At 45.6% G+C, this 25,027-nt stretch overlaps 1 protein-coding gene across 3 annotated transcripts in view; it reads right to left on the bottom strand.

The window, feature by feature from the left end:
* Nucleotides 1-19,255, bottom strand: part of MYB (MYB proto-oncogene, transcription factor) — a 33,498-nt gene extending 14,243 nt beyond the window's left edge. The window contains exons 1-13 of one of the 3 annotated variants that reach the window (XM_002714835.5): nucleotides 19,097-19,255; nucleotides 14,805-14,922; nucleotides 13,097-13,168; nucleotides 11,172-11,264; nucleotides 10,697-10,917; nucleotides 8,842-9,076; nucleotides 7,589-7,669; nucleotides 6,808-6,912; nucleotides 4,384-4,638; nucleotides 3,168-3,521; nucleotides 1,708-1,850; nucleotides 511-625; nucleotides 296-421 (exon numbers count right to left, since the gene is read on the bottom strand). In XM_002714835.5, coding sequence (XP_002714881.1) covers nucleotides 296-421; nucleotides 511-625; nucleotides 1,708-1,850; nucleotides 3,168-3,521; nucleotides 4,384-4,638; nucleotides 6,808-6,912; nucleotides 7,589-7,669; nucleotides 8,842-9,076; nucleotides 10,697-10,917; nucleotides 11,172-11,264; nucleotides 13,097-13,168; nucleotides 14,805-14,922; nucleotides 19,097-19,119 — 1,941 coding nt within the window. In that variant the 5' untranslated portion in view covers nucleotides 19,120-19,255. Of the gene's footprint in view, nucleotides 1-295; nucleotides 422-510; nucleotides 626-1,707; nucleotides 1,851-3,167; nucleotides 3,522-4,383; nucleotides 4,639-6,807; nucleotides 6,913-7,588; nucleotides 7,670-8,841; nucleotides 9,077-10,696; nucleotides 10,918-11,171; nucleotides 11,265-13,096; nucleotides 13,169-14,804; nucleotides 14,923-17,511; nucleotides 17,637-19,096 lie in introns of those variants that run through there. The other 2 variants (XM_051854307.2, XM_002714837.5) reach the window with 2 other exon arrangements.
* Nucleotides 19,256-25,027: the final 5,772 nt, after the last annotated feature.

The raw sequence follows: 25,027 nt of genomic DNA on the forward strand, positions 1-25,027 counted from the left end.
CAGGAATTAAAGATCCCACTATTTTAATGTAATTCCAGTTTTCCATGGCATCGAAAAATGAAGTATCTGTCTAACCTTTATCTAACATGAGTGATTTAAAAAAATAGAATAAAAAGATGCTTCCCTGTTTTTCCTTAATCCTCTCTATCATCTTTTCTGTCCAAACGTCTGGCCATGGCTTGAGCTGCACACTGTAAGACACTCCCGTGCGGAGAGCGCTGTGAACACAGGGCTAAGGCCAGGTGTGCGTCAAGCAGCAGAGTCACGGGCCTTCTTCCCAATACCCCGTGCTTACCTCTTGCTTGATTTTCTTCAGCAGAGGTGGTCCACCTTCTGGAAATTCGGCAACAATTCCAGACTCATCAGATTCCTGTTTGATCACATCCTGTAGGTCTTCCACGAGGTGAGAGGGTGTCTGAGGCTGAAGGACAGAGGGGGGATTTTTCATCAGCGGGAGATTCCTGTCTGTGGGTATAGGCCAGCTCACCCCAGACTGTTTCGGAAACTTACTAGCATCTTCAGGGGACCGTATTTAATTTCTTGAGCTGCAAGTGCATGTTTGAACGGTGTAGGAGTTCTTGGAGAGCTTTCTAGGACTGACCTTTTGATCGCTGGAGTTCTAAAACTTTAAAAAGAAAATACGCAGTGGCTCAAATAACAAACTTTTCATTGCTCCACCTGTTAAACTTCCTATTTTTCCACTGAAAACAATCAACACTGTTATTGACATGGAATTGGGTATGTTGATCAATCATATGTACTCATTAAGAAAAATATGTACATAACATACTAGCAAATATTTCATAATATGACACCCCTAAGACTAAGAGTATAAAACTATTTTTCATCTTTCCTTAATGGGGCTTAATGTGGTAACCACAGGTGTATATAATGACCCCAAGCACTGTGAATTGTTTTCAATGACATAACAATGTTATCTATTTGTTCAAACAGGGGTCCATATGATAAAATATGTTAACCTTTTAAAATTTAGTTTTTGTACTTAAAAATAATTAAGACAATGTTTTTTTCCCAAAAGTTTCTTATGATTTGCACTATCATTTCTTTGAATCAGTTAAGACTTTATCAAATAAAAATGACAGCTAATCCATCTCTTGGCTCTTAATCATATAATATTTCTGGGGATGCCAGAAGAGAGGTCCTATATATATATATATATATATACATACATGCATATATATATATAGATTAAAAATATTAACAAAGTAAAGGATCATACTCATTCTTGTTCTGAAGCTTATAATCAGAGGGGAAAGGAGTCTGAAAATCTTTGTTTTCAATGTGATGAAAAGGGTTACTGAATGAACAGATAAACAGGAAAGTAATATGAAAACCACCTTTGTGTGTATATAAATATATATATATATGTATAAAGTTTTAGAGTGAAAAACAAGAGGTAATTCATATATATAAAAGGTAATATAATCTATATAAAGTAATTTAATATATATACAGGAAATTTTAGAGTGAAAGATGAAAGGTAATTTAATTTATCCTCACACCGTCTGCCTCTAGGTAGCTGTAACACGTGCAGGCCAGGCAGATTCAGTGTGGAAATATACACAACCACATACAAGCGTATGTAAAACTGTACATGGAGAAGTGGGTCTGACATCAAGGGAGGACGTTCCATTAGTTACCCATAAGCGAATACGACACAGTTTTATTTTTGATGCAAGGACTTACATAGCATTCTCCTTTTGAGTTTTCACAGTCTGGTCTTTATGAAATGGCGTTGTAACAGTCAATTTGTGACCACTGAGAGGGGTCGAAGTTAAAGAAGGCATTTCCAAGTCTAAGTTTTCGTGGTTACTGGAAGTGTTTAAGAACTAAATATGGAAGGAAAATACTTCAATTAAACAGTAATTTTTTATTCATTCCAATTTAAAAATTACAGCTAGAAAAGTATTCAATATGTTTTACTGACCCACAATATAATATAATAAAGATGCTTAAAAATCATTCAATGGCTAGGGTATTGTTTTTTTTGCAATAGAGCATCCAAGATTTGAAGTGTGATTTCCAAGTAACAAACTTGAAAAATTATGGTTCCATAAGGTTGATATCAGGTGAAAAATTCTTTGATAATAAACTATCTCTCAGAATACTAAAATTCTGGGAAAAAAACAGGTGTTCTCAAGGTAAAGTCTAGACAACTCGACAGAAGGTAATCTCACCCTGGAGACGCACAGTGCTCACCAGCATGTTAAAAACTCCACTAGGTTTTCCAGGGAAGAGAGTGTTTTTTTAACTTTGTTTGATGCAATGTTTCCCAAATGTATACACCTATATATTCAGATATATTTCTGGAACATCTCATGAAGACGTGCAGAACTGACTGCTTGCTGAACAGAGTTTGGAGAACACAGTCAAAAAAAAAAATACACTTCTATGGTGAGGGCATCATTTGTTTATACTTAAAGCTATTCTCAAGCTCTGCAAACAGAGCTGGAAAAATGTTTGGCAGTGCCAGATTCTCTCTTAAATTCATTTATTTTATCAATTTAGGAACACAAGTCTCTGATGAGAGTTACAATTTCCACGCTTTAAAATAAACTGTGAAATAAGAATATTGCATTGGCAAAAACTGTGATGGTAAACTATAGCATAACAAAAAAAAACAATGTTGAAAAAATTGAAATTCAAAATAATTTTCCTTGAGTTCCTAAACATTTCTGCTTACAGATGGAGTGTAACCTTTACATTTTTAATTGTATCCCAAGTGTTATATGAACACAATTTGGCTCCCTCCTCCCGTGGGTCAGTGAATCACATAATAAAAGAACAAAAAGGTGGAAAAATATGTTACAATTGTAAAAGGGAGGGATCAGAAAGGAGAAGAGAAAGGGACACAAATGTTAAACTCTACTGGTGATGGAAATAAAAACACATCCCATGCAACTGACTATCTTCCAAATCACTGACAGAGTAAAAGCCAGAGAATTAGGACAAAACCATCAGCCAGCCTGCAAACAGCCTAAACTCTGGGAGGCCGAACGGCTGAGTGACAGCTCGATCCCACGACAGAATGAAATCAGCGAGGGCAACAGTAATTAGTCATTTGTTCCGAAGGATTAGTTTCTAGATGATTAAGGCTCAGGTGTCTGCTGAAAATTAGTAACAGCTGTGCAGAAATTGTGCTCTACCTGCGAGGGGGAGAAGGGGAGGCTTTTGAGAGGGGAAGGCTTGGGAGGTGAGCTGCTGATGTCAGCAACTAGGAAGCAGCTAGCATCTCCAGGGACCCAGGAGCTGGCCTGGCCCCGCTTTTTTCGAAGGACGACCAGTGGGACTGTGCTGTGCCTTGCAGGAGGCGAGGCCTTGGGTGGTTCAAGCGAACCCTGGCTCAACATGCGTCTGTTCACCCTCTCTCCTGCAGGTCTACTCCCAGTGCCCTCTCTTGGGTGAAGCTGCAGCACTTTGCCTGTGTGCTCTGGGCTAGGTGGAAAAGCTGCTTCTTCAAAGAATTCAGAACGGCTGAGATCACACCATGATGAAGAATCCTGAAACAATGTGGGAGGCACAGAACTTTGAGACAGTGTGTGCATGACGTGTGCTGTCATCGCCTGCAACAGCACCGAACAAGCAGGATACACACAAAGAAAACACCGTCCCGTGGGCTTTGGGAGTCACAGTTGCACTGTCACCCTGCAGGACAGTGGGCTGGCCCTACGCCCTGCTGCAGACACCTCTGGGCTGTCATGTGTACGTAAAGTAGAAAGAGGACTTTTCCTAGAGGGCACATTCTAGCCACACCCATCCCCTGTCCAATGGGCATGCAACAAATGCTTTTCCACCAGCTTGGAAACCGGGAGGAACTGAACTGAGTATCTGCTGAGGAGGTGCTGAACTCAAATTAAGATGGTTGATCTCAATGAAACCAAGGGCACTGGCATTCAAAACTCAGTGCTTTGTGGAGAAAGTCATGTACCACCACCAATGAACTGATGATCACTCCAAATACACTGAAAGATTGCTTTAAAATTCTTACTGTGCAATCCAAAAGCAAAGTAAAATCCTGGAGAAACACAAAGGAGTAAGCAAAGTAAAAAAAAAAAAAAATGAATAGTTAAGAGTAACCTGAACACTATTCCATAGCCCAAGTCCTGCTTTATAAGTAATTCACTTCACTAAATACAGGCTTTGTGAGGGAAAAGTGCGAAAAGCTTCCTTTTGTTGGGGCAGCCTATGAAATCATATCTTTGAAAAAACAGATTCACTGGAACTAAAAGCCTCCTTGTACTTTCACGTTAATCCATACTACCAACATCCTTGTATTTGCTACAGAAAATGGCGATGATTTAAGGAACAGGTTTTCTAATTCCCCTTCTAGAAACATGAACTTGCTTTAAGCATTCTACTTACAGAATCTATGAATTGGAGTGTTTCTGCAAATTCTAAGAGATTCTTAACATTGTCCAGAATGGTGCCCTGGTGGACGATCCTGCACCTTGCCGGCGAGGCGCTCTCTTCAGGTAGGGAGCTGGGATCCACCGGTAGAGATGGAGTAGAGTGGTGTTCTCCCAAACAGGAAACAGGTGCACTGTCTCCATGAGGTCTGCTGTGGTCGCCCATGGAGGCGCTGTGCCACCCAGGGTAGCTGCACGTGTGGTTCTGTGTCTGAGGAAAGGGGGGTGTGGAAATAAGAAAGAGTGGGGAGAAGAAAGGGAGAAGGAACTTAGCAATGATGTTGCACAAGGTATCAGATGCTGTTGCAGGAAAGATAAAAGTCGTTGCATCACCCAAAACTTACCCCTCTGAAACAGTTGTCAAGATGTTTCCTTTTTATCAGTGCAAGACCCTGCTTTTTAATAGTACCATAGTTTGTACCTATGTGATTACCTTGATATCATTTTGTCACAAACTTCAAACCATGGAACTATGCTACAAAGTGTAAGTCCATATTGCAGGTCTGAAAACCCACTTCGATACAATTTGTAAATATTCCAGAAGTGATGGCTGAGAGTGAAGACTTGTTCTACCGGCATTCTAATCTACAAAAGGGCGAGAGGATTCTAGAGTTGGTGTTGCTTTGCTCTGCGCACACTGCTGTTGCATCTGTCCCTTTCTGATGCTACAGGTGGCACTGACGCAGCGCAGTGCTGCCAGATCGACGTGGTTAGGAAAGCAGAAGAGCAAATTAACAGAAGTCTCCCTAGAGCATGACCATGCAACAGAAGAAATTGCAAAACATTAACTAAAGTTAAAAAGTGGTTGAACTATTATATGCACGTAATCATTTTATTAGTTAACCAAAGAGAAATTTACCCCTAAGAGGACCTGCTAGGTGTCACTTGTCTTTTATCCACTTTGCTGATCAACTACACAAGGGTACTTCAAAATGTTCATGGAAAATGGAACTAAACAATAATTTCCTTTTGATGCCCACCATTTTTGAAATCCATGCATGTTTTTTTCACAGTATGCATTTTTCATGAACTTTGTTGTTTAAGATTTATTTATTTATTTGAAAGGCAGAGTTACAGAGAGGCAGAGAGAGAGAGAGAGGTCCTCCATCTGCTGATTCACTTCCCAAATGACTGCAATGGCTGGAGCTGGGCGGATCTGAAGCCAGGAGCCAGGAGCCAGGAGCCAGCAGCTGGAGCTAGGAGTTAGCAGATGGGAGCCGGAGCCAGGAGCCTCCTCCGAATCTCTCACATGGGTGTGGGGTCCAAGGACTTGGGAGATTTTCCACTGCTTTCCCAAGCCGAAGCAGAAAGCTGGATTGGAAGTGGAGCAGCCGGGACTCGAACCAGCGCCCATATGGGATGCAGGCACTGCAAGTAAGTGGCTTTACCCATTATGCCACAGCACCAGACCTTTTCATGAACTTCTTGAAGATCTTTTGTATGGATAGATTTAAAAAATTGGGGGGACCAAACAAACCTTATCTTTTTATTCTATTTTCCATGAATTTTTTGTGGTGTCCTCGAATATGTTATAAAGTACAAGCTGCTGTCTGCAGTCCAACTCGAGAGGATTTCAGAATTCAACTAAGGGCTAAGGGCTTGCACAGCTTGCATGCAAACAAATGCAAGGCGCTAAGGTCACTCATGAAGAGGTTTTACAGACTCCTTTTTACAGGTACGTATGAACATGCATCAAATCGTGTTTTAAATGACAATGTGTGAAAATATATGTAAAGGAATAATAAAGAAAAAAATCAGGTCAGCACCATAGAGGTACAGTTTGCAAAAACATGCAGATTTTCATTACAATGATAATGACAATGACAAGTGAACACTGTGTTTCTATTGCAATAAAAATGAAAAGCTATTTCTAGTTTGGTCAACATACATTCTAAGAGCATTTGCATTTTATTACAGCAATTTCTTTTTTTTCTTTTTAAAGGATTTATTTATTTATTTGAAAGACAGAGTGAGTGACAGAGAGAGAAAGAGATCTTCCATCTGCTGGTTCACTCCTCAAATAGCCACAATGGCCAGGGCTGGTCTGGGGCAAAGCCAGGAGCCAGGAACTGCATCCTGTTCTCCCACATGGGTCTAAATACTTGAGCCATCCTCTACTGCTTTCCTAGATGCAGTATCAGGGAGCTGCATCGGAATCGGAGCAGCAGGGACTTGAACCTGTGCTCTGATATGGGACGCCAGTACCGCAGGTAGCGGCTTAACAAACTGTGCCACAATGCTGCCACCACAGCAACACCTTGTGTCTAAACATTGTTAAGGGATGGATAGAGCCTTGGTCAGGGAAGTTTTTAGAAGGGTAGAGAAAGGACACAGGGCAAAGCTGCCATCCCCTCCCCTCCAAGCCAATGTGGAGTCTTACTGGTAGCGCCTGCTGTCCTTTGAGCTCATTCTCGGTCGACATCAGGAGCAACTCTAATTCCTTTATCCGCTTTTCTTTCTCAGGGTCTTCATCATTATAGTGTCTCTGAGGGGAAAGGGAGACGAGTCTGATGTATAGTCCGTAGTCGTGAGGTACCAACCATAGCCCTCGGTGTGAAACCACCGCCAACCAAATTTCACCACTATAGAACTCTTTGTGCCTGATATTTCAGATTGAGGGAGCAATGGGATATCTGAGGCTAGTGTGGATGAAACCCATTGTGTTGTTTCAACTTCTCCTGTCAGAGAAGAGAGAATTTCAAAGCACATTCACTCCAGAAGCCAAGGTGGGCAGATCGCTGGCCAGAACTCTGCCTTCTCCTCCTCTATTCCATTTTCTTTGTTTTAAAATTAGAGAGAGAGGAGACAAGAGAGAGAGAATCCTAACTGATGCTGTACCCCCCAAACACCTGCAACAACTGGACTGGGCCAGGAACCCAGTCCAGGGCTTCCAAGTGGTTGGCAGGAACCCAATTACTTGAACCATCACTGCTACCTGTTAGAGTTCACACCAGCAAGAAGCTAGAACCAGCCTCCAGGCACTCCTATGTAGGACACAAGCATTCCAGTGGGTGGCTTGCTCACTAGTCAAATGCCCACCCTCTCTTTTTTTTCTCACTTGGGTTGATCAGGTGCAAGTAAGCGTGTGGATGAAAGACAGCAAGCATCTCTTAAGAGTGAAGCCTTGAACAACTGGCGAGTTTCATTAGGAGAGCTCTTACCTGAATGGCCGCAGCAGCTGGTTGAGGGACATTGACTATATTTACATGTAACGCTACAGGATACGGAACTGGACTGGGCACCTGGATGGGATGGGCAGAACAGAGGCCAGGTCATTCACTCTTGCATGGGCTTCATGGAATTTGGCTCCCGGGGTGGGGGTTGTTCTGGGACTGAGGGAAGCAAATACTTTATTGATAAAATTCACTGAACAATAAAAAACAAAAATCTCCTCTAATTTGACATTTACCAGAAATGCACAATGCTCATTGGGCCTTTCAGAAACTATTCCTTAATTAAAGAAAAATACAGTGGCAAATACAACGTAAAACATATTCACAAATACATGGAACAAGTATGGATGGGAAACACTGATGGCACTGGGTGCTTGTAAATAAAATGTTTTCTTGGAATAGTTGTGAGTTTTAATAAGAAACACAGAACTTATGAGAATTATTTCACCTGAGACTTTTCTGGAAAGCTTGTAGTCAAATGCATGGAACAGATCGAGAGGAGAAAAACTATTTAGGAATACATTTTGCATAGGCTTTCCATATGAGCTCTGTATTCTTGGGTAAGTTTCATCATTTGCTATTGTTAATTCTAAGATTAACATAGCTTGATCCCTCTCCCTTGATTCTGCTTTTCTGCTCTTATGAATGGTTTCTTTCTCCGAACAGAAATATCCGGGAATGAGAAGAGTCACTCTGAGGGTAAGCAGAGAAGCAACAGCACAGAGCTCTGCTCCTAACTCAGAGAACGGAGTAAACAAGTGAGTGAACCCGTGAAGACATTTGTGCTAGGTCGTGACTAGAATCGGACTTACAATTATCCACTGAATCTTACTGTCCGAACGATCTCTCCTTTAAATGGAATATGAAGTTCACTTTTCATTTTTGAACAAAAGATATTATACTACAAATGTCTCTCCATCCCCCTACTCTTCTGTAGTACAACTTTGAGTACATTTAGGTTCAAAAGCTAACTTCAAATTAGCAAGATAAAACTGGACAATTTGGATTCTACTCAGCAGTACTTCCATGTATAATCCTGGACAATCCTCTGACCTTGCTTTTTTCTAGATGCATACACTGGGGTTAACAACACCTACCCCTGTGCACTGCAAAGGGTGAGGGTGAAGAGCAATCATCATCATATTTGTGAAAGCTCTCTGAACAGTGTACAACCGCCAGGTATTAATGTCACCTGGAGCTGAAAAACCATCTTTCTCATTAAATTCTCAGAAATGGCTTACGTTTTGTGCTTCAGAAATGTGGTAATAGGAATAGTCATTGTTAACTGAGGGCTGGCCTGCTGCAGGGAGTTGAGTTGAAGGTGGCGTGTGAGCAAACCCCAACAAGTGACTGTTCTTCTGGAAGCTTGTGGCCACTGTAGGCTGGCTGGCTTTGGAAGACTCCTGCAGATAACCTTCCTGTTCGACTTTCCGTCGCATTGTCGAATTCCAATGGTTCTTGATAGCATTATCAGTTCTGCACAGAAATGCATCACATCCAAATTTCATGAACAAAAATTTGAATTCAGATGATAGTAAACTGACAGAACACTGCTTCTAACAGAGATCTTTTCTTTGGATCTACTAACCGCTGTTTTCTCTTTTTACTTGTCTCAGTCTTTTCTACCTCCCAAGACCATGCTTAACCTTTTTGCTTAATTTAAAAGCTATAGATTTCTCTTACTGACATAACCTGAGATGTATACAGCTTCCCACAGTTTTGTCTTTGAACCACATTGCTTCCTTAGTAAAGGAATATTTTCAATGCCATAATCACTCATGTTGATTCTGACCTTATCTTTAAAGCTCCAGCTGTCCTAGAAAAATTCTTCCTTAGAGAGTGGCCTAGCAGGACCTACACTCCACAACAGGGACTTGGAAAAGCCTGGTGACTGACAATAATGCTGCTTCAAAGTCCACTCCTCATCTTTCAATACAGGAGTGAGAAATTTTGAATAAAACAAAATTCTAAATGAACACCGCTCTGCTTGTTCTCAGAATCAGAGATGAGAGTGGACAATGGGACCCCCCGGGAAAGATGCTAACCCCCCAAATACTTTCAAGCTGCAAAGGATTTTGCTAAAGTCTTTCCATTCTCAGGAAAAGTTTCTCAATTCAAAAAAACCGTTTGAAGCCTCCCTTTAAGTATTTCCATGGGGGCGGGGGACTGCTTGCCAAAGAAAGAGGAAGTTCAATCACCCCTTTAATTTTTAGAAGAATCAACAACATATCCTCTCAGAGCACACGGGAGAAAAGTCTCCTTCGACAAACCTCGTAACTATTCTAAGCTTTATACTCAACCATCATGGAGGAAATGCTTTGTGTATCACAAGAAAACACTACACAAACTGAGTTTGAAAGGACCTTTTCTTCATTTTTGGACTAAGAAGCTCAAGAAAAAAAAAATTGTTAATATTTTCTGTTACATTATTCTTATGGAGGCTTTGTAGTTAAAAAAAAAAAACTGAACATCAGTTATACACTACTTCTAATGGAGAAACTGGGACACAAATGAGCTTCCACGGTTATCTCTATCCGTTGTTCATTTGAAAAAGCATTATATGACATTATTTAAAAATCTGGAAGTGCTATGATAATTCTAGAAGTATATTATTTCTTTATGTGGTATAATGGAATGAACACAGGTATTAGGAAAACAGTAGCTACATAGTTTCCCCAGTGGTAGCTGGCCAGGTATCCAACTGGGTGAACCCAGACCAGAGACAAGCTGTCTGTCCTCAGTTTCCTTCTATGTGCTTATGGTTTTGCAGTTCACAAAGCATTCTGGCATTCATTTTATTTGATCCTAAATAATTTATTTTACTTGCTCCTAAGTCTGTAAGAATAGATTCTTCTTCATTTTGCAAATGGGGAAACTGAGGCTGAGCAAAATTAAAATGACTTGGCTCAAGGCTGCCTGTTGAGTGGACCCTGGAAGTCCTCAAACGGATGATGTCCTAAGATCTCTTCCAGTTCTAAAAGCTATGAGACACTTACACTGATCGAATGTAACTCATTCACCATACATCGAAAACAGGAATGTTCAGAACCCACTCCCTCATTCTTCCCAGTCAACAGATTTTCCACACGTTATTACCGTCCGGGCAGCAGCTTTGCGATTTCTGCCCATCTGTTCCCCAGTCTCTTGTGTGCCTGGTAAATAATTCTGTCTTCCTCTTCTGTCCAGGAGGTTTTCTTAACTTCTGGATTCAAGTGGTTATGCCACCTCTCCCTACATTGTTTTCCAATTCTCCCTTTTAAGTGCTTGGCAATAACAGACCAACGTTTCGGACCGTATTTCTGTACAAGCTCTATCACCTTCAGATAAACACACAAAAATAACCTAGGTTTTAATGTTATGTCATGAGTCAGGGCATCATTCTTCACTCTTATAAGACCTTTAGAGAAATTCTAAAAATCTGCTTTCATTCACTGGAAATAAGGGAATAGAGCCCTCTACTTCCTGTTTGCACACTTCACTGCTTTCTCAAGCTGGGAATCATTCAATGGAGCGGTTTGGTTTGGGGAATATCGCTCATTGTGGCTCACACACCAGTGAAGAAAACACTTACTCTCTGGTCTTCTTCTTTGGTCCAAGGGCCCTTGATGAGCTCAGGATTTAGTACTTTCTGCCATCGGTGCTGGCACTGCACATCTGTTCGATTCTAGACAAAGAAAGGATGCACCGTCAGGAAGATAGGATGTGACAGGCACGTGAAGCCTTTGTTGCAATGAGAATCACACATACACAACATTCAGGGAACATGGCGAGCAACATTTTAGGGCATGTGTAGAGTACCCATCTATCCTTTGTTACGTTTAGGCTTGAGAAGCTGCACAGACCATGGCAAAGTTGCATCTGAAATTAGATGGCTCCTGAGACAGTTCTGCCACGTGATCCAAAGGAATATCATAGTGCATTTAACTTCACCTTAATCTCAGCGGCACATGGAGGTACTCACACAGCCTCAGACTTGTCAGGGATTCCATATGGCCAGGCTTTTATGGAAACCCACCCTCATTGACTCAAGTCTGCCTCCTATCCAAACTAGGAGACATTCTTCCATTTAGGACCACAATATTTGTATTGTAGAAAGAATGAAGATTCATAAAAGATATGCCCTACCTTAGAGGAACTTGTAATCGTATAGGAAGAAAAAGACAAATACACAATTAACTCTAACAGACGGTCGAATTTGATTCACATGCAAGAAGAGACAAAGCAAAATGATAGCGTGGTGAGGACAGATCTCCTTAGGAGAAGCTATTTCTGTAGGTGGGTGGTCCTGATAGGGGGCTTTAAAGGTTGGACAGAACTTTAACTGGTGAAGCAAAGGGAGAACATTCCAGTAAGCGGGATAACCAGGAGCAGAAGCCCAGAGGAGGGAAAGCAGAAATGAATTCAACCCAAGCTGCTTACGCGGAGGAAGCAGGACAGAGAACCAGAGCTGGAAGCTGGGGGCTGTGGAGGAAGGCCCCAGGCGTCATTTATGTTATGAAGCGGGTTATTGAATTTGTGAGGTTCAAAGTCCCCGCTGCTGGTTCGGGAAAGATAGGGTTGCTCTGCATTTCAGGAAGCTCTGTCTTCCAAAGGTGTTTGGGAAGGTTGTTAAAGTGAAATGCCAGAAGCAGGAAGCCCTTGCAACAGCCCAGATGAGAGGGTGGCGGCCTACCCAGGGCCACAACCCCGAGAGTGAAAGGAAGGGACCGCCTGCAAGGGAAGGCCAGGGAGCTTAGGAACTGCCAGGGGCAGCACACAGGAGACTGGGATAAGTCAAAAAGGGCTCCCGAGTTCCCAACCTGGGAGCCAAAAGTATGGCTATTGATGAAAGTATGGAATTTAGAAGAAGCCAACGTGGGGAAAATATTAGTTTTTTTTTTTTTTTTAGATTTATTTATTTGAAAAGTAGTTACAGAGAGGCAGAAGCAGAGAGAGAGAGAGAGAGAGAGAGAGAGGTCCTCCAACCACTGGTTCACTCCCCAGATGGCTGCAGTGGCCGGAGCTGAGCTGATCTGAAGCCAGATGCCAGGAGATTCTTCCGGGTCTCCCATGTGGGTGCAGGGGCCCAAGCACTGGACCATCCTTCACTGCTCTCTCATACCACAGCAGAGAGCTGGATTGGAAGTGGGACTTGAACCAGCACCCATATGGGATGCCAGTGCTGCAGGCGTGGCTTTACCCGCCACGCCATAGCTCTGGCCCCGAAAATATCAATTTTAATCATCTTCCATGTAACAAATCACCAAAATGCTAAATTATCCTAACAAATGAATAAGAAGCAACTGCTTATGTTGTCAAAATCCTATAATGATCTACTTTAAAACTCCAATTACATGAATTACAATATAAATATAATTTATGGATGGCACATCTCATCCCCAACTTCTTAAATTGGAGTAAATGTCTAACACCTTAAGAACCTTTCCTTGAATATTTTATTTAAGTCTTTGCGAAGAGCTTTACTTTCATAAAAATTTTTAAAAAACACTAACTTACCGGGAGATAATTGGCAATAACTTTCCAGTCATCTGTTCCATTCTGTTCCACCAGCTTCTTTAGTTTTTCATCCTAAGACATTTAAAGGTAATCCTAGGATATCAATCATTTACTGTATAACTCTGTTCAACTTACAGTAAACAAAGGAACCGATCCAATAGTGCACGCCAGGAAAAAAAAAAAACTCTCTCGACTGTGTCCAAATACAGCAGATAAAAATGTAATAGAGTGACTGAGAGCACTGATTTATTTAGAATCAGACCAAGTTTGCATCTCAACTCAGGTGCTGATTAGTTGTCTGAGCTTGGGTTGGTCGTTGTACCTTTCTGCAATGTGGTATTGTCATCTGTAAAATGGGAATGCTGATATCAAGAGGGAATTACATGACATAATTACTGAAAATAGCATGATGCCGACACATATTGAGTGTTTGATATATATATATATATATATATATATATATATAGGCTCAACCTCTTTCAAATAACAAAATGGAAGCTCCCTTTTCTTAGTTAAACCTGAAGGCACATTCAATGTATGAAAATATTTCAGTTTTGTGTCAAATGAGACCCAACATATGAGAACACAGAAGACGCTAACACGTGTGGGCAATTGGTTCAGCTCACAGACTGTTGGCAGTGCTACCAGCTCACACGTGTCTAAGTGTCTTCCTTCTAAAGTTTCTGCAAAGATAACATTCACACGCAACGGAAGCCTCGGGACAACACAGACGCAGGAATTAGGAAACCAGGATTAACAGCAGAACTTCTAGATCTCTAGGGACCATCCAAGTGCACATGGCGAGGTGAAATGTGCAGTTCCTGTAAGACTCCCAGGGAACCCTGACTCGTGTCAGGAGGGGCTCTGGTTTCAATGAAGTACAGTGCAATGGATCTGAAGAAGAGTTAATACCATTTATTCTAACAAGAAATCCTCTAAAATTAGTTGCAAATTCACTGACAGCATTAAAGAAGAAGAAACCCCTCCTCAAGCATTACTAATTGGGATCAGATCGAAAGATGAAGCTTTTGGTGAGCTTGTTGCGAAAGAAGAGTGGGAAGCAAATACATGTGCATTCATTACTGGACGCTCTGTGAAATACATGAAGGATATTAAATGAGCATATTATACCGAGACGATTTTTCAATGTTTCGTTTTCTTCGTTTGTTTGCTGAGTTTTGGGAAATAACAATTCATTCAGGGAACATGTATTGGCATTCTACTTTGTGTCAAGCCATTGTGAACATAAAGAGGAAGAGACACTTAGCGCTGCCCTCAAGAGCCTTGCAGTCTCCTAAGAGAGGCAGATGGGTCACAGCAACAGTAAGGCAGACAGGGAGCCAACAGCATGGGACCGCAGGCTGAGACATCTGAGGAAGCCACGGCTGGCTTCACGGAAGAGGCCCTGCGTTCATGGGTCCCGAAGAAGCAGTAAGACCTGGAGGGGCTAAAGGTTGAGACATTGGCAGGTGGACAGAAGCGCAGAGGAAGCAGAAAGTGGCAAGAAGAGGACATTCAAAGAACTAGAAAGAGCTTGGGAATGGACGTGTGGCAGAGTGGTGAGGGCTGCCTGCTGCACGGGCCGGCTGGGACAGGATCTCAGAGAGCTTGCTAAGGAGTTTGGACACCTGTGACTTGGCTGAAATCTTGTGTTTCCTAAATGACACACGCTGCGTCCGCCTCATGTTCTGATAAAGTGATTCGTTACCTCTTCCCTGGTCCACCTAGTTTTCCCCAAGTGACGCTTTCCGGATTTGGGAAGCAGCCCGTCATAGTCGTGGTCACACATCTCAATATCGTCGTCATCCTCGTCGCTACTGTAAATGCTGCGGAAATAAGAAGGGGGCAGACGAGGGCTGAAACCAGAGGGTTTGAACTACTGGATTTCAAAATGTGCACAACGGCTCCTCAGTCATCTTTCCAATGGTTATGGAGATGAAACTCTGAAAACTCGCACCACAAGACTGCATTCTGCAATCTGTTGCTCTGGTATTGGAAACTGGCTCTGCTGTTGTTGGTATCCACAGATACGGTGAAGGATCTGGCACTTGCCTATTCCTCTGCATGTTTCAACCTGCTGTTACTGCTAGACCAGCGACAAGTGACACATCTGGCCACCTTCCAACCAATGAAGGCTTCCGTTTAAATCTTAATGTTCAGGGCAAGAAAAGGAACAAGAGCCCATGTCCTTTCTATAGCACACACTCGAAATCTCAGGCATATGTCACATCATTTAAACGGTATTTCTCAAACACAATAAACAACTCAATTAGGTTACTCCAACAGGGCTGGCATTCTACTAAACAAACAAAAAAAAGTTTTGAGAAGTAATATATCCACTAACATAATTACAGTCATTTCTTAAAGATGAGAAGATTAGGAGAATCTAAGAGAAAAGGGATTTTAATCCCAAGGAAGGGTAGACCGACCGACAAGGGAGTGAACGGTAAATGACATCAATATCCAATTCTTAAAGCTCTGGGCCAGGCTGACCCAGGCTCTGGTCTTGTTTACAATACCCCATCTCCAGAGTAACTAAGTGAATGATGAAGTCATCTGATAGTCTGAATCTCACACCTGTGCTTTTTTCTGTCTCTGATGGAACGGTGTTTGAAATATCTTACAATGTGCCTTACCCAAAACTAAGGGATTCACGCAGAAGAAGTCGATGAGTTTAAAAAGAACCCATTACCATTTTCAAAAGAGCTTTTCCTTTACCTAGTTGACTAAAATCAAGACTTTTGATGACTTTTGAAGCAACCCTACACTCAATGTTTATTAATCGTATACTAACTAGATGGGAGTAACTTGATGGTTTAGCTTTAGCTATAATTTTTCTAATAAAACTTAGGATAGGAAAAATTATACTAATCTTAGAAAATTTATCATTGTAATATTGAGAAATCCACTGAAATGGGACCAATAAAAACGATGATCTAAAGTAACATCATAATGTGGTTTATTATTTTTTAGAAGGAGGTTTATATTTGTTTCAGGTTTTATCTTCCCAAACTACTCATGAGTGCATACTGCCAATGTCCCACAGGTCAAGCAAAAATACTCACCCAAAACCCTGGCTTAGGGGTTCAAATAGTTTCTAACTAGAATTTAGGACAACATCAGGTGGCTCAGGTTGCACTGTGAAACAAATTTAAGTACTTAGTACTTAAATTAGTACTTAGTCAAATTTAAGTACCAAAAAACTAAACCAGCCAAGCAACAAACACATCGTATACTGAACTATATTTATAATCTGAAATAATTTCTTTTATATAGGGGTGATCTTTTGAAAGAAGAGCCTACTGCGGTTTCGCACGTTGAACACGAGGTACTGAACAACTTCTGACCAATAATAATTACACGTTTTTCTTTCATGTAAACACAGTGACCCCTCCCCCAATTGCGATAAGCTGGGAGCTTTAAGTCAGTTTTGAAAGGTCCCTAGCAACTCCGTTTTATGCACCCCCAAATGCAGTAGCTATCCCCTTGTCAAATACCAGGAACACCAGGAGAACCACAGCAATCTGTAAGTGGAGCCAGAGATTCAAGCCAAAGTCACTTTTTAGGTTTGGCTGGATCTGAAAATCCTATTTGCAGAACTGAGCTCAGCGACCCGGGCACAAGCAACACCTGCGGCCGCCCACAGGGGGCAGCCAAGGACAGGTGAGGGCAAACAGCCTTGGGCCAGGACCCGGTTCCGGAGGCCGGCCGGCGCTAGCTCTGCCTCCACCTTGCAGCGTGGCTTGGACAAATCACTTCCTCTCTCTCGGGGCCTGTGTTCCTCGCCTGTGCACAAGGGCTTGGATCCTATTTCTAAGGTACTTTCCAGCGCTCAGAAATGATGCTTCCACGTCTTCCGGGACTCTTGCAGACCGCGCACCGAGGCAGAGATGTGCAAACCCGAGGTCGCGCGGAGGTCGTGGGCTGTGACTTCGGCGGGGCCTGAGGGGGCCCCGAGGGCAGCAGGGAGAGTCCGGGCTGCCCAGGCCGTCGTCGGCTCGGGGGTCCCGCATCAGCCGGCTGGGCGCGGACGCTCCCGCCTTGGAGCTCTCTCTGCAGGCGACTTCCTAGCTCGCAGGGTTCTCTGTCGCCTCGGTAGCATGATTAATTTCTCCTCAGGGCCTGAAATAACTTTTCCTTTATCTGCACTGGCGAGGTCTCGGAGCCAACAGTCAGAGGACGTTCAAAGGCTTACAGGAGGCTCCGTGCACCCGACTCCCCCCACCTGCTAGACCCGGTGTGGTTACCGGAGTACAACTATGAATACTGCGTTCTGTCAAGGAAACAAACCGTGCAAAGAAACGAAAAAGAAAAGAGGTGTCGGGGGGTGGCTGGGAAGAGGGAGGGTACGGGAGGAAGTGCCTTGTGGCCGCCACTGTGATTCTAGAATAGGGGCTAAGACTCATTTCGCTGACCTGGTTAATAATCCCGGCCGAGTCGACGCTCGCCATGCAAGAAACGGCTCCGAGCCCGCAGCCGGGTTTCTCTTCCCCCTGAGGCAGGTTCAAGGTTCCCGCCCCTCCCGGCCGCCTCCCCTCCGGGCTACCTGGGAGCGGCCGGGAACCTGCGCGGCCCCGCCCCGCGGGGGGCAGCAGGGACCTCGGGGCGCGGAGCCTCGGCCGCGCCTCCTCCAGGCTCCCCTGCCCGGCGCCCGGCGCCCTCCTCCTCCTAATGCCCGTTCTGCTCTCGGAAAGCAGGTGGCCCGAGGTGCTCTCCGGCTAAGTCCCAAAGGCGAAAGGTGAAACCCAGTCCCCCGAGGTCCTCTTCAGCCCATCCCCCACCCCGAGTCGCCCATTTCGCCCCCGGGCGCCCGGCAGCGCCCGGGCGCTGCTCCCCGCCAGCGTGGCCCGGGCGCTCCTGCAGGGCCCACGCCCACGCTCTCTGCAACTTCCCAGCGCCGCGCGAGCAGCCAAAAGCAGTAAGAGACAGCAAAGCAGAGCACCCAAGGAAGAGCGGGTGGGTCTTGCCTTGCCTCCCCGGACTTCTGTCCAGCGCCAGGGGCCGTCGGGCCGCAGCGCCTCGGCACAGGCGACCTCAGGCGCCGGCCGCCGAGCGACGGCGTCCACGTGTGCGCGCCGCGCTGGGACCCGTGGCCCCCGGGAAGCGCCGGCGGGGAACGCGTCGGTTGCGCGGCAGCGGCCATGGGTGCTGTCGGTCTCGTGGCGACCACGACGGCCCCGGCTTAAGCCCCGGCAGCGGTGGCTCACAGGGAGCCCCGGCGTGTCCAGCCCGGGGAGGTGCCGCGGCCGGTGGCAGCTGAGGCCAGCAAATGACAGTTCGGACGAATATGTCCCTCCTCGGCCAAAGCGCCCTGGGCTTTCGCCTGCCCAGCGCGGGGGACATGTGCGGAGCGGGCGCGTGGGTGCACTGGCAGAGTTTGCAACAGAAATAAACGCTTCCCTAGGAATAACGCCTCGAGCCTTCCAACCTGTGCTTCAACAGTTTGCAAGCGAGGAGCCCCCCGTGCTAGCCTGAAATCTTCCTTCCAGCCGCTCGTCAGCTGACACTCGCCCCGGCCTCCATAAAGAATGAATGAAATTGAAATAAACTACCTGCAGCTATAAACGATCCAGCATTTCCCGTGTCTGCCATATGTTCTGCGCTTCCAAGCCCCAAACGCATCTCCATGCATCCAGCAATTAGGCTGCGCCCCCTCGCCGGCACCCGCTGGGCTCCCCGGGGCCGGGGGGCACCGCTCTGCACCCGGCTGGAACCTGCTCCTTTACCACCCTGCTTCCCCCCGAAAGAGAAACGTATCCCCGTGCAGCGTGCACACGGAGCCGCTGGGCGTGCTTCCTTCCCGAAGTCCCAGTACAGTTCCCGCAGAGACTCTGCATTCGTCAGTCTGTCCAGGGGCTCCCGCGGCCGAGCCAGGCGCTCCAGGTCTGCCCGGGATCTGACAGCCCCGCACAGGATCCCAGAACCCATTCCCACCTGCTCTGGGGCGCCGGGCGCCCCGCGGGTCCCCGCCCTCCGTCGCCCGCCGAGGCTCCCCGTTACCTGTGCCGGGGTCTCCGGGCCATGGCGCGGCGGGAGCGGGGCTCCGCCGAGAGCAGCGGGGACCGCACGGGGCTGTCGCCTCCCGCTGCCCGCCGCCTGCCTGCGTCCCTCCCCGGCTGCGCAGCGACGCTGGGCACCGCCGGGGCGAAGTTTCTTAGGAGAAAGAGGAGGAGGAGGAGGAGGAGGTGGAGGCGGCGGAGGAGGAGAAGGAGGAGGAGGAAACAGGTTGATATTAAAGTGTAAACTCTGTAAACAGAGATGCCATCAAACAAAGAGCTTTGGACACTCCCCCTCCCGCCAAATCTGGCGCCCCTGCAGTGCGCACGCGCCCTGCCCGCCGCCTCCGCGGTCGCCCTGGCTGCAGCCCGCGGGGCCGAGGGGCCCGCCGGGCCGCCGCTCCCATTCGCCGCTCGCGCCGCCGCGCTGTGCCTGGCGCGCGGTGAGGCCCGGGCGGCGCGCGGGCGGAGAGCCCGGGGCCGGGGAGGGGCGCCCGGGGCCGCGGCCGAGGCGCCTTTTCCTGCGCAAACCCCGCTCCCGGGCCGTGGCGGCGCTGGCCCGCGCCAAGTCCCGCGGAAGCCGCCTCCTTTCCTCCTCGGTAGCCGCACCGCGGTCGCCCCCCGGGCGTGCTCCCGGGCACCTGAAGCCTGGGTGGCAAGGGGTCGCGGGTGGGGGCAACTCCCGCATTTGATTGGGATTGGCTTTCAGGTAGGGTTTACAACTCGGTTCTCTAGAGGGGGAAGACTTGGAGGCAAGGCAACCTGTGTTTACTTGAGGGAGTTTGGCCAGGTCCCTTTTAATACAGAACACATCTCATTAAACTTGTGACAGGGAACACTTAGCGGGGTTATCACCGTGCACCCATGGAGCATCCCCCCAGCCGAGCTCTCCCTCCGCTCCAGCATCCCGCAGCCCAAACGCTACCGTCCCTGGTCAGGAGCCCCCAGCTCCCAAGCCCCGGCTCGTGCCAGGCCCCACCCACCCGGGCGCCCACCGCACACCTGCGCCCCAGCGCCGTACGCGCCCTGGGGTACGCACCTGCGAAGGAATGCACGGGGTCCCCAACAGCCCGCCCGCGGCAGCGCTCTGGAAACCCCGCGTTTGCATGCGTGGCTTTAAAAGCACACGGTTTGTGAGTACAGAGGTCGGGGTCCGTGCTAGGGGTGGTGGGAGAACTCTGTTTTATCAGCTGCAAGTCAGCAGAGACTTTGGTGTTCGGTTAGCTGGGGGATTGCTGGAGAAGTCGAAGGAGCAGAGAAGTGCCGAATTTATAAGGATTGGTGATTGGGGGATTTTAGGGGAGTTTTAGTTTTACTTCCGCTTATAGATTAGTACCATTGGGGTTTTTTTTTTTTTTTCATTCTCTGTACACACTAATTTATTTTTCCTTTAATCTTTCAGGAGTTTGAGACTTCTGCTGACGGGGTTTGTGGGTGTCCCATGTGCCCCACCGTTCAAACTTAGCTCAGAAAGCAGGTTTCTTACCAAAAAAAAAAAAAAAAGCATGTTCTTACTAAAATGAGTCATAATTTTATTAAATGGTGAAGCATGCTAGGTTTCAAGACTTTATCTAGTGTTTTAAACTTTGTTTCTTAAAAATTGTTATGTAGTTGAAATCCTTATCAAACATAGGCTAGTTTCTAGTAAGGTTTTAACATTCCTTTCTTCGTGAGAAAAAAAAAAAAAAAACAAACAACCCAAAACACTGAGACCAGTGCTGAGAGATAGTTCAGGTCACAACTCCCAAAGACATGTCACTTTCAAGTTAATGTATTTTTAAAGCCAATATTTATTTCTAGATCCTATAATAAAGTTTCCTTCTCCACATAAAAAATAAACAACATTTAAAAAAATATCTAGAACAAACATCTAGAAACTACCCCTGGAGGAACTGTATTCTGGCTTTGGGATGTCTTCTTGATTCTATCTGGCAAGAGCCCCAGTTGCTGGGCGTCCTGTACACAGTGCGACTATCCAAACCCTTTCTGTTGAGAGTTCACAGCCTCTTTCCCAAGATTCTCTGGCAGGGGACCTGCTCTAAGATGCTGAAACTCTTGTTATGTAGAAAGACACTGAATTCCATTTTCCTTCATTCCTCTTGAGCATTGTTCTTCTATGCCTTGTTTTGAGAGTTTCTAATGGTTGCATTTTCATTCCCCAGATAGTAAGGGAGCATAGCTTTACGTTTTTCCCTTGGTTGTGTGGCGATCATGTGCTTGGAACATGCGTACTCCAATAAAGAATATATATGCAGACATTTAATTATGCTACTTTGTGACATACTGCCATCTGTTAAGTTTATGGAAGTTATGAGAATTCACCTCTGCCTCCACTTCATTTACAGTTTAGATGCCAATTTTGCATATTTTATCATTTTATTTTTTAAAAGATCTGCTGCATCAGTTACCTAAACTGGGGCAGGGCTGGGATGGAGCTAAATTCCAATAAAGGTTTGTGTTTGTGATGCACTGGACAACAGTCAGCGAGCTGCTCTGTGCAGGGCTGGGTAGTAAATGTTTCGGGCTTTGTGGGTTGTTCCATATCTCTCTTTCTCCCTCTCATTCTTTCTTTTCCTTTCTTCCAATAACCTTTTAAAAATGTAAACACTATTTTTAAGTTGATAGCTGTATAGAACTTGCAAGCTTTAGCTGGCCAACACTAGAACAGTAATCCTTGATCTTCATTGTATATCAGAATCCCTGGGTGTAGCCATGAAAAAGCGTAGACCCAGGCTGTCCCCATAGACTAATTCAGTAGGTGGGGCCCAAAAATCTTTTTCAAATTTTCAAATTTCTCTCTCTCTCTCTCCCTCTCTCTCTTTCCCTCTCTCTTTGAAAGAGAATCACAGAGAAAGGTCTTCCACTTGCTGACTCATTCTCCACATGCCGACAACAGCCAGGGCTGGGCCAGGCCAAAGCCAGGAGCCTGGAACTGAATCTGAGCCTCCCAAGTGGGTGGTAGGAACCCAAGCATTTGAGCCATTACTTGCAGGTACCCGGGCTGTGCATTAGCGAGAGGTGGCCTGGAAATGGAGAAGCTGGAGCCAGGCATTCCTGTTAGGGATGAGGGCATCCCAAGTGCCATGTTAACCACCGTGCCAAATGCTTGCTCCAAATCTGAATTCTAAACAAGTACCCATATGGTTTTCATGGAAGAGATCCCTAGACCACTTGTTAATAACCCCAGTGTTAGGGTTGGTAGCTGAGTGCTGGGTGCCTTCCATCACCTTCTCCTACCTCAATCTTTTTCACCTCTCCTGGGTGAAGGATTTGGGCTCTCCCTAACCCCAAATCCTTTTCCTCCATGAGGGAGATGCTGCCGGTGCCCAGAGGGCTGTGGTAACCTATTGTCTTTATTTTTTTCTGCAAAACATCAGCTTCATAACTGAAACTTGAAAGAAAAGGAATCACTTGGTGCTTTGTGAATCATCATTATGACTCTCCCCCTCCAGAAAACCAGCACTTGAAGCATTTTATGTGATTCTGAAGATTGTGGAAGGCTTAAGGGAGAAAGACATACAAAAGACACAAATTCAGCTTGTTTGTGACTGCAGTGAAATCTTGGGCCTGTGGAGGATCCTTAATATCTGTGATCCTCATCCTGAAAGTGAATGAGAATTATCAATGGTGACCACAGAGCAGGGGTCAAGGGCTCCATGTCTCTACCACCTGCCTTTCCCTCAGCCCTTCAACCCTGTTGGCTCAGGGCATTAAGAGGAAGGTAATTACAGCAAGCACCAAATGGTTAAAGGATCCATAATTCCTGATCATTTCAGTTCATGAAGAATGGCTGTAGCGTGTGTGGTTGAAAGCCGTAGGTTTGAGAGTAACCTCATGGTGACTTCTGGCAAAGCTCTTAGTTACAGCAATGGGGTGTTACTTTAATGGAATATGTTTCATAGAGCACCCAGAAGAGAGGGTGAGCAAATGCATTTTTAGCTTTAGATGTTTCAGTGATTTGGCACTTCCTGCTTGTTTTCACTCTGCAGATTCTCATCATGTATATATTCCCATGATAAGCAGGTGGAAGGACTCAAGTCCTTGAGCCTCACTTGCTGCCTCCCAGCATGTGCATTAGCAGGAAAGTGGATTGGAAGCGGAGGAGCTGGACCCAGGCACTCTGATCAGAGTTGAAGCTGGGATTATTTTCATTGTCATGTGAGTACAGGGGAGGCGTCCATGACAAGGGAAGGATATTTCGGAGGAAGGGGAAAGTGTGAGCAAAAGCACACAGTCAGGAACCGCAAGGTGTATTCCAAGCACAGGGAACACGGAGCTGTCCAGATGGCCTGGAGCAGAGAGCTGTGAAGGCCTGATGAATGTGTGTGTAGCATGGAAGGGCTATACTGGCAGAGGCGTGCTCCATAGATTGGAGTGAAAAGAGGCCGAAGGGGAGGGCCAGTTAGCTGGTCTAGACTATGGCAGCAACCCTAAGTGGAATGAAAAGGAGAGGGCTGCTCAGAGCAACTGATCGGATGGATATTGGAGGCACCATTAATAGAAATAGGGAAGTCAGGAGAGGAAGAGAAGTGTGCAGGAGCAGATTCAAAGAGGAAAGTGCATGTAGATTTCAGTGTGTTAGGCTTGTGGTTTCTTATGGAAGAGCTCTGGGTTGAGTTCTTCAGCAGATGGTAGACGGCGTTGAGAACAGAGCTTGCCCGGGAGGCTGATCCAGGACAGCATTGTGCATAGCAAATGCTTGTGAGCTGGTTGTTACATGTGGCCATTATTAAACACCAAGTGTATAACCATGCGGCTCAATAAGTTCTCTTAAAAAAGACATTCAAACCTCATCACTTCCTTTTATATATATATATATACATATATATTTTTTTCCTATTATCTGTGCACTTGAGGTTGTGTGTCTACTACATCTGTGTGGTGGAAGTGCCATATAGTATGAGCTATTGGGCCTTGCCTTCCAATTTCGCATCAGTCAAGCAGTGACAGTAGCTTGAAATTGCCTATTCTTGGAGCATTTACACCACAAAAGTGGCAAATGCTACAAACAGGGGTTGTTTCCCCATGGGAGACCTATTGTTAAACATTTAGCTGTAACACATTCAGTAAATACTGTATGGGTCTGGGCATTGTGGCACAATGGGTTAAACCACGCCTTGGGACACCCACATTCCATGGGTTTTGGTCTTGCCTCCACTTCTGACCCAGTTTCCTGCTAATGCACCTGAAAGGCAGCAGATGGTGGCCCAAGTGCACCCACCAGGGAGGTCAGTATGGAGCACCCGGCTCCTGACTTAGGCCTAGCACAGCCTCTGCATTTGGAGAGTGAATGAGCAATGGAAGATCTCTCTCTGTCTCTCCCTCTCCCTCTCACACACACTCTCTCTCCCTTTCTCTCTCTCTCTTCCTCCCTCCCTCTCTATTACTCTGCCTTTCAAACAAATAAATCAATTTTTTTTTTAAAAAATAAGTGCTATATATAGGTTTTATTTGTATAAAAGTGATAATTGTACTGTATCATAGAATTGCTAATATACTTTTTTTTTATTATTTATTTGACAGAGTTATAGGCAGTGAGAGAGAAAGGTCTTCTTTCACTCCCCAAATGGCTGCCTCGGCCGGCGCTGCGCCAATCCGAAGCCAGAAGCCAGGTGCTTCTCCTGGTCTCCCATGCGGGTGCAGGGGCCCAAACACTTGGACCATCCTCCACTGCCCTCATGGGCCTCAGCAGAGAGCTGGGCCAGAAGAAGAGCAACCGGGACTAGAACCCCGTGCCCATATGGGATGCCAGCGCCGCAGGCGGAGGATTAACCAAGTGAGCCACGGCGCCGGCCCCACTAATGTACATTTATATACAGAGATGGCCAAGGAAACTGGAGAATTTTTTAATTTTTAATTTTTATTTATGTGTTTATTTTATTTATTTTTCCCAAAGAAACCTTTTATTTAAGAAGTATATGCAAGGTGTCCGGCG

The sequence above is a fragment of the Oryctolagus cuniculus genome, chromosome 5, assembly GCF_964237555.1.
Source record: "Oryctolagus cuniculus chromosome 5, mOryCun1.1, whole genome shotgun sequence".
Lineage (NCBI taxonomy): Eukaryota > Metazoa > Chordata > Mammalia > Lagomorpha > Leporidae > Oryctolagus > Oryctolagus cuniculus.